This window comes from Hemiscyllium ocellatum, unplaced genomic scaffold (assembly GCF_020745735.1).
Source record: "Hemiscyllium ocellatum isolate sHemOce1 unplaced genomic scaffold, sHemOce1.pat.X.cur. scaffold_663_pat_ctg1, whole genome shotgun sequence".
In the NCBI taxonomy this organism is placed as follows: Eukaryota; Metazoa; Chordata; class Chondrichthyes; order Orectolobiformes; family Hemiscylliidae; genus Hemiscyllium; species Hemiscyllium ocellatum.
In genome coordinates, this window is record NW_026869158.1 from 216,822 (window position 1) to 231,137 (window position 14,316).

Sequence of the window (14,316 nt, forward strand, 5' to 3'; positions counted from 1 at the left end):
GTGGACACTGTAGGAAACACTGATGTGGACACTGTTAGAAACACTTAATTGGACATTGTAAGAAACACTGATGTGGACACTGTAAGAAACAAAGATGTGGACACTGTTAGAAACACTTAATTGGACATTGTACGAAACACTGATGTGGACACTGTAAGAAACAAAAATGTGGACACTGTTGGAAAAACTTAATTGGACATTGTACGAAACACTGATGTGGACACTGTAAGAAACAAAGATATGGACACTGTTGGAAACACTGATGTGGACACTGTAAGAAACACTGATGTGGACACTGTAAGAAACACTGATGTGGACACTGCATGAAAAACTGATGTGGACACTGTTAGACAGACTGATGAGGACACTGTTAGAAACACTGATGTGGACACTGTAAGAAACATTGATGTGGACACTGTAAGAAACACTGATGTGGACACTGTAAGAAACACTGATGTGGACACTGTTACAAACACTGATGTGGACAATGTAAGAAACATTGATGTAGACACTGTTAGAAACACTGATGTGGGCACAGTTTGAAACACAGACGTGGACCCTGTTAGAAACACTGATGTGGACACTGTTAGACACACTGATGTGGACACTGTTAGAAACACTGATGTGGACACTGTTCGACACACTTAATTGGACACTGAAAGAAACACTGATGTGGACACTGTTAGAAACACTGATGTCGACACTGTAAGAAACACTGATGTGGACACTGTAAGAAACACTGATGTAGACACTGTTAGACACACTTAATTGGACACTGAAAGACACACTGATGTGGACACTGTAAGAAACACAAGATGTGGACGCTGTTAGAAACACTGATGTGGACACTGTAAGAAACACTGATGTAGACACTGTACGAAACACTGATGTGGAAACTGTTGGAATCACTGATGTGGACACTGTATGAAACACTGATGTGGGAACTGTTTGAAACACAGACGTGGACACTGTAAGAAACACTGATGTGGATACTGTTAGAAACACTGTTGTGGACACTGTAAGAAACACTGATGTGGACACTGTAAGAAACACTGATGTGGACACTGTTAGAAAAAATGATGTGGACACTGTTGGAATCACTGATGTGGACACTGTTAGAAACACTGATGTGGACACTGTAAGAAACACTGATGTGGACACTCTTGGAAACACTGATGTGGACACTGTTACAAACACTGATGTGGACACTGTTAGAAACACTGATGTGGACAATGTTAGAAACACTGATGTGGACACTGTTGGAAACACTGATGTGGACACTGTTGGAAACATTGATGTGGACATTTGTAGAAACACTGATGTGGACCCGGTTCGAAACACTGATGTGGACACTGTTAGACACACTGATGTGGACACTGCATGAAAAACTGATGTCGACACTGTTAGACAGACTGATGTGGACACTGTAAGAAACACTGATGTGGACACTGTAAGAAACACTGATGTGGACAATGTAAGAAACACTGATGTAGACACTGTTAGAAACACTGATGTGGACACTGTAAGAAACACTGATGTGGACACTGTTAGAAACACTGATGTGGACAATGTAAGAAACACTGATGTAGACACTGTTAGAAACATTGATGTGGACACTGTACGAAACACTGATGTGGAAACTGTTGGAATCACTGATGTGGACACTGTAAGAAACACTGATGTGGGCACTGTTTGAAACACAGACGTGGACACTGTTAGAAACACTGATGTGGACACTGTAAGAAACACTGATGTGGACACAGTTGGAAACACTGATGTGGACACTGTTACAAACACTGATGTGGACACTGTAAGAAACACTGATGTGGGAACTGTTAGAAACACTGATGTGGACACTGTAAGAAATACTGATGAGAATAGTGTTAGAAACATTGATGTGGACACTGTAAGAAACATTGATGTGGACACTGGTAGAAAAAGTGATGTGGACACTGTAGGAAACACTGATGTGGACACTGTTAGAAACACTTAATTGGACATTGTAAGAAACACTGATGTGGACACTGTAAGAAACAAAGATGTGGACACTGTTAGAAACACTTAATTGGACATTGTAAGAAACACTGATGTGGACACTGTAAGAAACAAAAATGTGGACACTGTTGGAAAAACTTAATTGGACATTGTACGAAACACTGATGTGGACACTGTAAGAAACAAAGATGTGGACACTGTTGGAAACACTGATGTGGACACTGTAAGAAACACTGATGTGGACACTGTAAGAAACACTGATGTGGACACTGCATGAAAAACTGATGTGGACACTGTTAGACAGACTGATGAGGACACTGTTAGAAACACTGATGTGGACACTGTAAGAAACATTGATGTGGACACTGTAAGAAACACTGATGTGGACACTGTAAGAAACACTGATGTGGACACTGTTACAAACACTGATGTGGACAATGTAAGAAACATTGATGTAGACACTGTTAGAAACACTGATGTGGGCACTGTTTGAAATACAGACGTGGACCCTGTTAGAAACACTGATGTGGACACTGTTAGACACACTGATGTGGACACTGTTAGAAACACTGATGTGGACACTGTTCGACACACTTAATTGGACACTGAAAGAAACACTGATGTGGACACTGTTAGAAACACTGATGTCGACACTGTAAGAAACACTGATGTGGACACTGTAAGAAACACTGATGTAGACACTGTTAGACACACTTAATTGGACACTGAAAGACACACTGATGTGGACACTGTAAGAAACACAAGATGTGGACGCTGTTAGAAACACTGATGTGGACACTGTAAGAAACACTGATGTAGACACTGTACGAAACACTGATGTGGAAACTGTTGGAATCACTGATGTGGACACTGTAAGAAACACTGATGTGGACACTGTAAGAAACACTGGTGTGGACACTGTAAGACACACTGATGTGGGCACTGTTAGAAACACTGATGTGGACACTGTTAGAAACACTGATGTGGACACTGTTCGACACACTTAATTGGACACTGAAAGAAACACTGATGTGGACACTGTAAGAAACACAAGACGTGGACACTGTTAGAAACACTGATGTGGACACTGTAAGAAACACAAGATGTGGACCCTGTTCGAAACACTGATGTGGACACTGTTAGACACACTGATGTGGACACTGCATGAAAAACTGATGTGGACACTGTTAGACAGACTGATGTGGACACTGTAAGAAACACTGATGTGGGAACTGTTAGAAACACTGATGTGGACAGTGTAAGAAATACTGATGAGAATAGTGTTAGAAACATTGATGTGGACACTGTAAGAAACATTGATGTGGACACTGGTAGAAAAACTGATGTGGACACTGCAGGAAATACTGATGCGGACACTGTTAGAAACACTGATGTACACACTGTTAGACGCACTGATGTGGACACTGTTAGAAACACTTAATTGGACATTGTAAGAAACACTGATGTGGACACTGTAAGAAACAAAGATGTGGACACTGTTAGAAACACTTAATTGGACATTGTACGAAACACTGATGTGGACACTGTAAGAAACAAAGATGTGGACACTGTTGGAAACACTGATGTGGACACTGTTACAAACACTGATGTGGAGACTGTTAGAAACACTGATGTGGACACTGTTGGAAACACTGATGTGGACACTGTTGGAAACATTGATGTGGACATTTGTAGAAACACTGATGTGGACCCTGTTCGAAACAATGATGTGGACACTGTTAGACACACTGATGTGGACACTGCATGAAAAACTGATGTGGACACTGTTAGACAGACTGATGTGGACGCTGTTAGACACACTGATGTGGTCACTGTAAGAAACACTGATGTGGACACTGTAAGAAACATTGATGTGGACACTGTTAGAAACACTGATGTGGACACTGTAAGAAACACTGATGTAGACACTGTAAGAAACACTGATGTGGAAACTGTTGGAATCACTGATGTGGACACTGTAAGAAACACTGATGTGGGCACTGTTAGAAACACTGATGTGGACACTGTTAGAAACACTGATGTGGACAATGTAAGAAACACTGATGTGGACACTGTTGGAAACACTGATGTGGACACTGTTGGAAACATTGATGTGGACATTTGTAGAAACACTGATGTGGACCCTGTTCGAAACACTGATGTGGACACTGTTAGACACACTGATGTGGACACTGCATGAAAAACTGATGTGGACACTGTTAGACAGACTGATGTGGACACTGTTAGAAACATTGATGTGGACACTGTAAGAAACATTGATGTGGACACTGTAGGAAACACTGATGTGGACACTGTTAGAAACACTGATGTGGACAATGTAAGAAACACTGATGCAGACACTGTTAGAAACACTGATGTAGACACTGTTAGAAACACTGATGTGGACACTGTAAGAAACACTGATGTGGACACTGTTAGAAACACTGATGTGGACACTGTAAGAAACACTGATGTGGACAGTGTTAGAAACACTGATGTGGACACTGTTAGAAACACTGATGTAGACACTGTTAGAAACACTGATGTGGACACTGTAAGAAACACTGATGTGGACACTGTTAGAAACACTGATGTGGACGCTGTTAGAAACACTGATGTGGACACTGTAAGAAACACTGTTGTGGACACGGTTAGAATCACTCATGTGGACACTGTAAGAAACACTGATGTAGACACTGTAAGAAACACTGTAGGAACTGTTACACTCATTGATAAGACACTACTGGCGCAACTGATAAAGGTACAATCATAGTCCATAATATAAACACTGAATAGACACTGGTATGGGCTGAAACAGATAGTATTTTCAATTGATGCAGATGCAGAAATTGTCATTGTTCCTGTCATTGCTGCAGACTCATTTTTGGACAAGGATATAGACAGTGTTATGGACAGTGTTATCGCCAATAACATCGACAGTGAAGCAAACACTGTTTTTGATACTGATCTCTCCATCGGTGCAGATGATATTCTAGTCAGGGATATAGACCTGTTGCAGATACCTTTCGACACAGTGATATAAACAGTTATGTAGTCTCTGTTTTAGACACTAAGAAAGACACCATTACAGACATTGGCAGAGTCACTGACATGGACATTGGTATAAATACTCATGTAGTCACCAACTAAATCACTGTTATACACACTGTTACAGGCACTATTATAAACACTGAAATAGACACTGTGATGAACACTCATAGATATTGATGTATTCACTGAGATAGATATTGTTAAAGCCAATGATATAGACACTGTTGTATAGCTATTGTTAAGTCACTGTTATAACCATTAATATTGATACTGTTATTGGCATTGTTATAAACAGTGTTACACATACTTTTATAGTCACTGCTTTGTCCACTCTTATAGATACTGACGTTGACACTATTAGAGTCATGGCATTGACACTATTATAGACACTGATATAATCACTGTTATAATATTAAAATCCCTTCTATAGACAATGGTTTTGTCACTGTAACAGACACTTTTATAATCACTGATATTGACATATTATTCTTATTGATATAGATATTGTGCCTGATGCTGTTTTGCACAGTGATATCATAAATGTTATGTTACAGACACCCTTATAAATAACTTTACAGTCAATCATATTGTTATACTCTCTTATGTAAACAATTTTATAGATACTGTTATAGAATCTCAAATAGATAGTGATATCAACAATTTATAGTGACTGATATAACCAATAGTTATAGACACTGGTGCATGCACTGTTTATAACACAATGTTATAGATATCATTATGGAATCTCATTTAGATAGTGATAACAACGATGCCATGGAAACTGATAGAGACAATGTTATATGTACTATTATCATCATCCTTTTATGGTCACTCTTAAAGGTACTGTTTTTGTATGTTATATAAACAATGATATTGATACTGCTATTGGCTCTGATATAGATAGTGATATCAACAAAGATATAGAGACAGATAGAGACAATGTTACACTAATATAATCTCTGTTATAGACACTGTCAAAGACACTGATATAGAGACTGCTATGGACATTGCTTTAGACACTGAAACAGATGCTTATTAGAGTGATATAGATGCCAATATAGTCACTGTTACTGTCATTGGTATCGAAACTATTATGGACACTTATACTGTTGTGAACTCTGATTTGCCAGTGTTATAGACACTGATATCAACACTGCTTTGGGTATTGTTATAAATAATGTTTGAGATACTTTGATAGTCACTGTATGTACAGTATTATAGAGGCTGATATAGATCACTGTAATAATGACTGTGTTAAACACTGTATAGAGATTGTTATAAGCACTGAAGTAGACAGTGTTATAGATCCCTGCGATAGTCACTGACAGAGTCACTGTTACAGCAATGTTTACAGTCACTGATACTGACACTGTTATTGTTCTTGATGTAGGTGCTGTTATTGATGCTGTTTTGTTCACTGATACCATAACTGCTTTGGTTACTGTTATAGATGCCCCATAGACACCATTAAAGTCACCACTATCAATATTGTTACAGTCTTTTAATTAAACAATGCTATAGACACTGATTTAGCAACTGAGATAGACACTGTTGTAGTCACTTTTGTATACACTGACCTATAAACTGTCACAATCTCTGTAATGAATACTGGTGTTGACACTATTAGAAACATTGAGATGTATAGTGTCACAGACATTGTATTCACTGATACCAATACTATTATAGTCACTAATGTCAACAGTGTTAAATCACTGTTATACACACTGATATAGATGCTGTCATTGACATTGTCATAAACTATGTTCTAGATATATTTATAGTAATAGACACTGGCATAGAGATTGTTATAGTCACTGATATATACACGGTTCTACATAATCTCATTGTCTGTGACCAGAGCAGGGACTATGTTTTTGGCACTGTTTCAGACACTTTTATAGGTAATGATACAGACACTATCATTGTTCTTGATTCTGGTATTGTTATTAATGTTGTTTTGGTCACTGACATCTTAACTGTTCTGGTTACTGTCATCAACATCCTTATAGATGCCTTTCTATTCACTCTTACATGTATTGTTACAGTCTCTTATATAAGCAATATTTCAGTACTGTTATGGGATCTTCTATATACAGTGATATCAATAATGTTGTAGAGACTAATAAAGACAACGTTACAGGTACCGTTATACTCTCTGTTAGACACTGTTATAGGCACCAATATAGACACTGATACAGTCACTGATATGGACATTGTGATAGCGACTGCTAAAGATATTGTTATAGACTCTGTTATAGCCACTGATATAGATAATTCTATAATCAATGTTCTAGACATTGCTAAGGCTATTGTTATATTCCCTGATGTAGAGACTGACGTGGACATTGTTGTAGTCACTGCTATAGACACTGATATAGAAACCCTTATAGATACTGTGATAGTGACTGACATACACACTGTTATAGACATGACATTATTATAGACATTGATCAAGATGGTGTTACTGAAATTGATTTATACACTGTTATAGAGACTGATCTCGATTTTGATACACACACTGGTATAGAAATTATTATAGTCACTGAGTTAGACATGCTTTTAGAAACTGCGATATACATTGTTATTAACACTGACCTAGTCACTGATAGCGACACTGATATAGGCACTATATTTATGTACTGTTATATATTCAGTTACATACAATGTTATAGTCACTTTTAAAAATGCTATAGTCAGTGTTATGATCACTGATAGAGATATGGCTATAGACATTATTATAAACAATTGAATAGACAATGTTATAATCTATGATATAGAACTTAACATTGACACTTCTATAGACCTGCTACATTCATTTATTTAAGCATTGTTATTGTCACTGTCATAAGGTGCAGTTATAGGTAGTTATACACTTTGATATAAACTTTGATATGCACACTTTGAACGTCACTGACATCAATACTGTTATAGACACTGATATAGCCTGCATTATAGACAGTTATAGATACTGATATAAACAATTATAGAAAAATTATATTGATGCTGATATAGACAATATTACAAAAAATTGCTGATAAAGATGCTGGTATAGACATTATATAAAACAGGTATAGACAATGATATAGATTGATATAGAGACTATTACAGACACAGTCATAAACAATATTATAGAGATTGATATAGACAATGTTACAGGCACTGATGTAGACTCATTTGCAGTTACAGATATTGGTATAGATACTAATAATCTAATATAAACACTGTTATAGCCATTGCTGTAGACAGTGATTGACATGATGTTCTTGACACAGTTATAGTCACTGACATAGACACTTATGGACACAGTTATAGACACTGACGTAGATGCTGATATAGACAATATTATAATACATGGAGAGACTGACACAGATACCACTATAGATAGTTTTATCAATTATATTGACAAAATGTTGTTATAGACACTGATAATGACTGTTAAAGACAGTTATAGACATTGATGTAAATGTTGATATCGATAATTATATAAACACTGACATAGATGCTGATATAGACAATATTACAAATATTGATGATAAAGGTGCTGATGTGGACAGGTATGGGCAATGATATAGACAATCTTACTGAAATTGCTATATATACTGACACAGGCACTAATATAGTCACTGATACAATCTTATAAATACTGTTAGAGATACTGATATAAATGCTGTTATGTACTATATTATAGACAGTCATAGACATTGTTGTATAAACACTTATATAGACACTTTTAGCTACTGATACAGGCAAATATAGAAACTAATATACTCACTGGTATAGACACCATTGCATTCTCCATCATGGACACTGTCTGAGACATCTTTGTAGTCACTGTTACGGACACTATTATAAACACTGATATAGACTCTATTGTAGACATTGACATAGGCACTGATACAGACACTATTGTGGACTTTGATATAGATAATATTACAGGAACAGTTATAGTCACTGATACAAGACTCTGTTACAGACACTGATTAACCAACAGTTATCAACACTGATATAGACACTATTATAGCCACAGATGTAGCCACTATTATCAATACTGTTATAGGCAGTGTTATAGCCACTGATATAGACACTGATATAGATACTCCTTTAGACAGTGTTAATGTCACTGATGTATGTACTGTGCTAGACATAATTACATCCACTGTTCTAACCAGAGATATAAACACTACTATATTGATGTTGTAGATACTATCACAGACACTATTATAGATACAGTAACAGTCACTGATGCAGACACTGTTATGGATTCTGCTTTGGATACTAATGTAGTCACTGTGACAGGCACTGTTATTGCTACTCACATTGTCACTATTATAGACATCACAATAGATGTTTATACTCACTGATATACATGTTATTATAGACACTGATATAGATGACTGACACACACACTATTTATAGGCACTGTTGTAGACACTGGTGTAGTCACTGTTACAGACACTAATATAGAAACTAATATAATTATTGTGAAAGACCCTATTATAGACACTGTTATTTTAGTCACTGACATAAGCATTGTTTCAGACACTGTTATAAACATTGATATTGATCCTCTGATATGCACTGATACAGACTGTGGTATAGAGACGGTTATAGTCACTGATATGGGTAATGTTATAGACATATTTACAGACACTGTCATAGATACTAATATCGTCACTGCTATAGACACTGTTCCAAACACTGTAATATTCACTGATGTAGTCACTGTTATTGTGATTATGTACCATTGTAGACATTGCCATAGAAACTGTTATAGCCACAGATATAGACAATGTTACTTCCTCTGTTGTAGAATCTGTTATTGTCATAGACACTATTACAGACATTGATAATAATAGACACTATTATCTACATTAATAGATTCTGGCACAGACACTATTGGAAACATTTTTATATTCACTGATACAAGCACTGTTACAGACTGTCAGAGACAACATTACAGGCAAAGTTATAGAAACTTATATAGTCACTCATACAGAGACTGTATTCAATACTGTTTTAGGCCCTATTATAGTCACTGATATAGACACTGTCATACACACAGATGACAATCTTGTTACAGGTGCTGTTATATTCACTGGTACAGATTCTGATACAACCACAGATATAAACACTCTTACATTCTATGGTAGCCACTGATATAGACACGATTATAGACACTGTTATCACACTTAGAGGCACTGATTATAGACTATTATAGACACTGATAGATACTGTGGGAGACACTGTTGTAGTCACTGACATGCATACTGTTATAAACACTGTTGTTGGAGCTCTTATAAATACTGTTTTTGGCACTGGTGTGTGAACTGTTATGGAGAATATTATAGATATAGTTGCAGCCATTGTCATAGATACTGCTGTAGTCATTGATGCAGACACTGATATAGACACAGTTACAGCTCCAGTTATAGATACCATTACAGAAATTATTATAACCACTTAGGTACCCTGTTAGAGACGATGTTGTAGATATTGTTATAATCACTGATAAAGACACTAGAATAGACATCGACATTGTGGGAGACAGTGTTATAGACAACTGTTTCCATACTGTTATAGGGACTGTTATAAACACTCTTACCAACACTGTTTTCGGTTTGACATCGACAGTGTTATGTACTGACATAAAATTGAGTGACTGATATAGACAGAGCTACGAACACTATTCAGTGACACAGACACTGTCATACACATTGTTATGTTGATGGTGTGGGAGGATAATCAGACTACATTTCACCATCTCACTTATTCTCTCTCACACTGCTGTCTCGCTGTTTTCCCTCTCACTTTTCCTTCTCCATCCCCCCGACCTGCTCACTCTCGCACTCTCCTGCCTTCACTCTCACTCCCTGTCTCCCTCTACCCCCTTCTGCTCCTTGCCTTCCACGTCTCTCGTTTTCTTTATTTCTCACTGAGTTCCCTCTCTTTTTTTCCTTCATTTTCCTCACTCGCCCTCTCCCTCGCACGTTTTCTCTTTCCCCCCCCTCGGCGTGTGCCTCACTTGCTTTCCTAATTCTCTCCCTCTCACCCCCCCCCCCCCCCCCCCCCTTAAGCTACCTTCCTTCCCCTCTTCCCCCTTTCCCCCCTCATCCCTCCTTCTCTGTCTGCAGCCTTTGAAGTGCTTCTTTCATCGATTCTTTCGAAAGGTTTTATAACACACAAATAGGCAGGGCGAGATAATTATTCTCTCTGCAAACATCAATCCGGTCCGGGCTCGACAAAGAAATCAGCGCCTGTAGCAAACACTGTCTTGGTTTTAAAATCGGAAGAAACTGAGTTTCTCTCGCTGACAGGAGTGTCAATACCTGGGGTCCAGAGAGTCGGCAGAGGAGGGGTAAGCAGTAGATCAGAGACACAGTTACAATCCATGGCGAAAAACGAGCGATAACCTGCAGAGAGGAATAAAAGAGAGGTTATTCAATAATGCAAACCAGTAAATACATTCACCAAAAAAAAAATACGTGTTTTAAATTCACCGGCTGCATCAAATAAATCCACTTAAAATTGAAACACGTGCAAGAAACTCATTGCAAAGCTGTCATGAGTTGAAAAAAGAACTTGGATAAATCTCATGACATTTCTCAAACACAACATGCCCATTTTTGACAAAATGTTTGTTTTCTCACACACACACACACACACACAAAAAGGACATGCACAGACAAAAGTTGGCTCTCATCGATTTTTATACGAGGGAACGATCTGTAAAAGTTCACGTACAAAAATATGAATCATGTACTGTGAGACAGTGGATCTAAAGACAGTTAAACGGCTGTGTGCAGAAGCGAAAATGTTTGCAGAACAGAGAAAGATCATGTGTAAAAGTGAAATGTATTTGTCAGAAATATATCTATGTTGGTGAAATAGCTTCCCTGTTTACAGCTAAATATCTGTGTAGATGGATACATATTTATCACAAATGTGTGAATGTAAATTATTTCCTATTTTAGTGTTAAATGCAAATAAAGTTTATCACAAACTTGTACATTTGCAATATATGCTCAATATTGAATGGTAAATATGTTGTAAAGATGTATGATTATTTATCACGGATGTTTATAAAGTATTTCCCATGTATTAGTGCAAACAGCATATATAAATAACATTATTCAGAGCAAATGTATGCATTTTTATAAAATAATGTTCATGCTTCATGCAAATATCTAAAAATTAGGGCAAATGTGTATATGTTTATAATGCAATATTCCATGTTTAAATATAAACATTAAAATAATGTTCCATGCTTTAATGAAAACATCACATATAAAGATAAAATATTTAGAGCAAATCCATGTGTATTTATAAAATAATGTTGCATGCTTTAATGTAATCATATGTCAAAGTTAAAATAATTCAAATAAATCTGTGTGAACTTATAAATAATGTTTATGTTTTAATGTAACACCATATATAAAAATTACAATATTTAGAACTAATGTCTGGATATTTTTTAAAAATTGCCATGTTTTGGTATAAACATCACTTATAAAGTGCAAATGTGTGTGCATTTATAGAACAATTTTTCATGGTTAAATATAAACATCATATATAAAAGTCAAAATATTTAGAGCAAATGTATATTTTCATAAAATAACATTCCATGTTTTAATAGAAGCAGCATATGTAAAAGTTACAAAAATTTAGGGCAAATGTGTATCTGTCATTATGACGTAATGTTCCATGTTTTAATGTAAATATTATATATAAACGTTACAAAAATTAGGGAAAGTGTATGAATGTATACACTAATGTATATCTGTAAAATAGTGTCCATGTAAACATCAACTGTTGAGTTATATATTTATAGCAAATTGGTATTTATAAATCAATGTTCCATACTTCAATGTAAAACTCACATGTCAAAGTTAAATATTTAAACAAAATTAATGTGTATTTATAAGTAATATTTGATGCATTAATTTAAACATATTTAAAAGTTACAATGTTTAGTGTAAATGAATGTGCATCTGCAAAACAATGTACCATAACTTAATGTAAAAAAAATCATAGAGCAAATTTACAATATGTAGACTAAATGAGTGCATTTGAATAATGTTCCATGCATTAATGTAAACATTATATTTTAAAATTACACTATTTAGAGAAAATATGCATGTATTTATAAATAATGTTCAATTTTTAATGTAAACTTCATACATAAAATTCACAATATTGTGAGCTAATGTTTGATATTTATAAAATATTTCCACCTTTAATGTAAATATATATATTACACCATTTACAGCAAAGAAATGTTTATTTATTGAAATGTCCCATGTTTTAATTTAAAATCACATATCAAAGTTGAAATAGAGCAAATATGTGTATATATTAATAAAACACCTTCCATGTTTTAATGTAAATATCATTTTAAAATTATAATATTTAGTGCAAATGTGTATGTGTTTATAAACTAATGTCTATGTTTAATATAAACATCATAAATAAATGTTACAATATTCAGAACAATTGTGGACGTAATTATAAAATTTCACGCTTCAATGTAAACCATTATATATAAATGTTATAATATTTAGAGTAAATGTATCCATATTCACATTCATAAATGCAATCATATCTATGTTAAAATATTTAGACTAAATGTGTAAGCATTTATAAATAACATTCCATGCATTAATTATAGTTAAAAGTACAATATTTAGAGAAATTGCATGTGGATTTACAAAACAATTCTGTAATGTAAATATTGTATGTATAAAGGTTATAATATTTAGTAGAAATGTGCGTGCATTTATAAAACCATGCTCTAAGCTTTAGTGTAAAAATCTAAATCAAAGTTACAATATTTAGAGCAAATGTGCATTTATAAAATAATAGCCATGTTTTAATCTAAACATCCTAATTAAAAGGTTTAATATTCAGAACACTTGTATACATGCTTATAAAATATTTCATGCTTCCAACGTAAACCATTATAAATAAATGTTATATATTATAAATCCCATAATATTTAGAGTAAATCTATTCATAATTAGAAAACAATGTTTAATTCTTTAATGTAAATATCATATATATGTTCAAATATTTAGCCCAAATGTGTGTACACTTATAAACAACATTCCATGCATTAATGTAAACATTGTATTTAAAAGTTTCAGTATTGAGAGAAAATGTGTGTGGATTTATAAAACAATTCTCTACACTATAATATGAGCATCATATGTATAAAGGTTACCATATTTAGTAGAAAGGTATGTGTATTTATAAAAAAAATTCCATGTTTTAATG

At 35.1% G+C, this 14,316-nt stretch overlaps 1 protein-coding gene across 1 annotated transcript in view; it reads right to left on the reverse strand.

Moving 5' to 3' along the window:
- Positions 1-11,436, reverse strand: part of LOC132814077 (ETS domain-containing transcription factor ERF-like) — a 209,293-nt gene extending 197,857 nt beyond the window's left edge. Inside the window, exon 1 of the mRNA XM_060823365.1 lies at positions 11,373-11,436. Within this exon, the coding sequence (XP_060679348.1) occupies positions 11,373-11,436 (64 nt within the window). The remainder of the gene's footprint in view (positions 1-11,372) is intronic.
- Between the last annotated feature and the right edge of the window lie 2,880 nt (positions 11,437-14,316).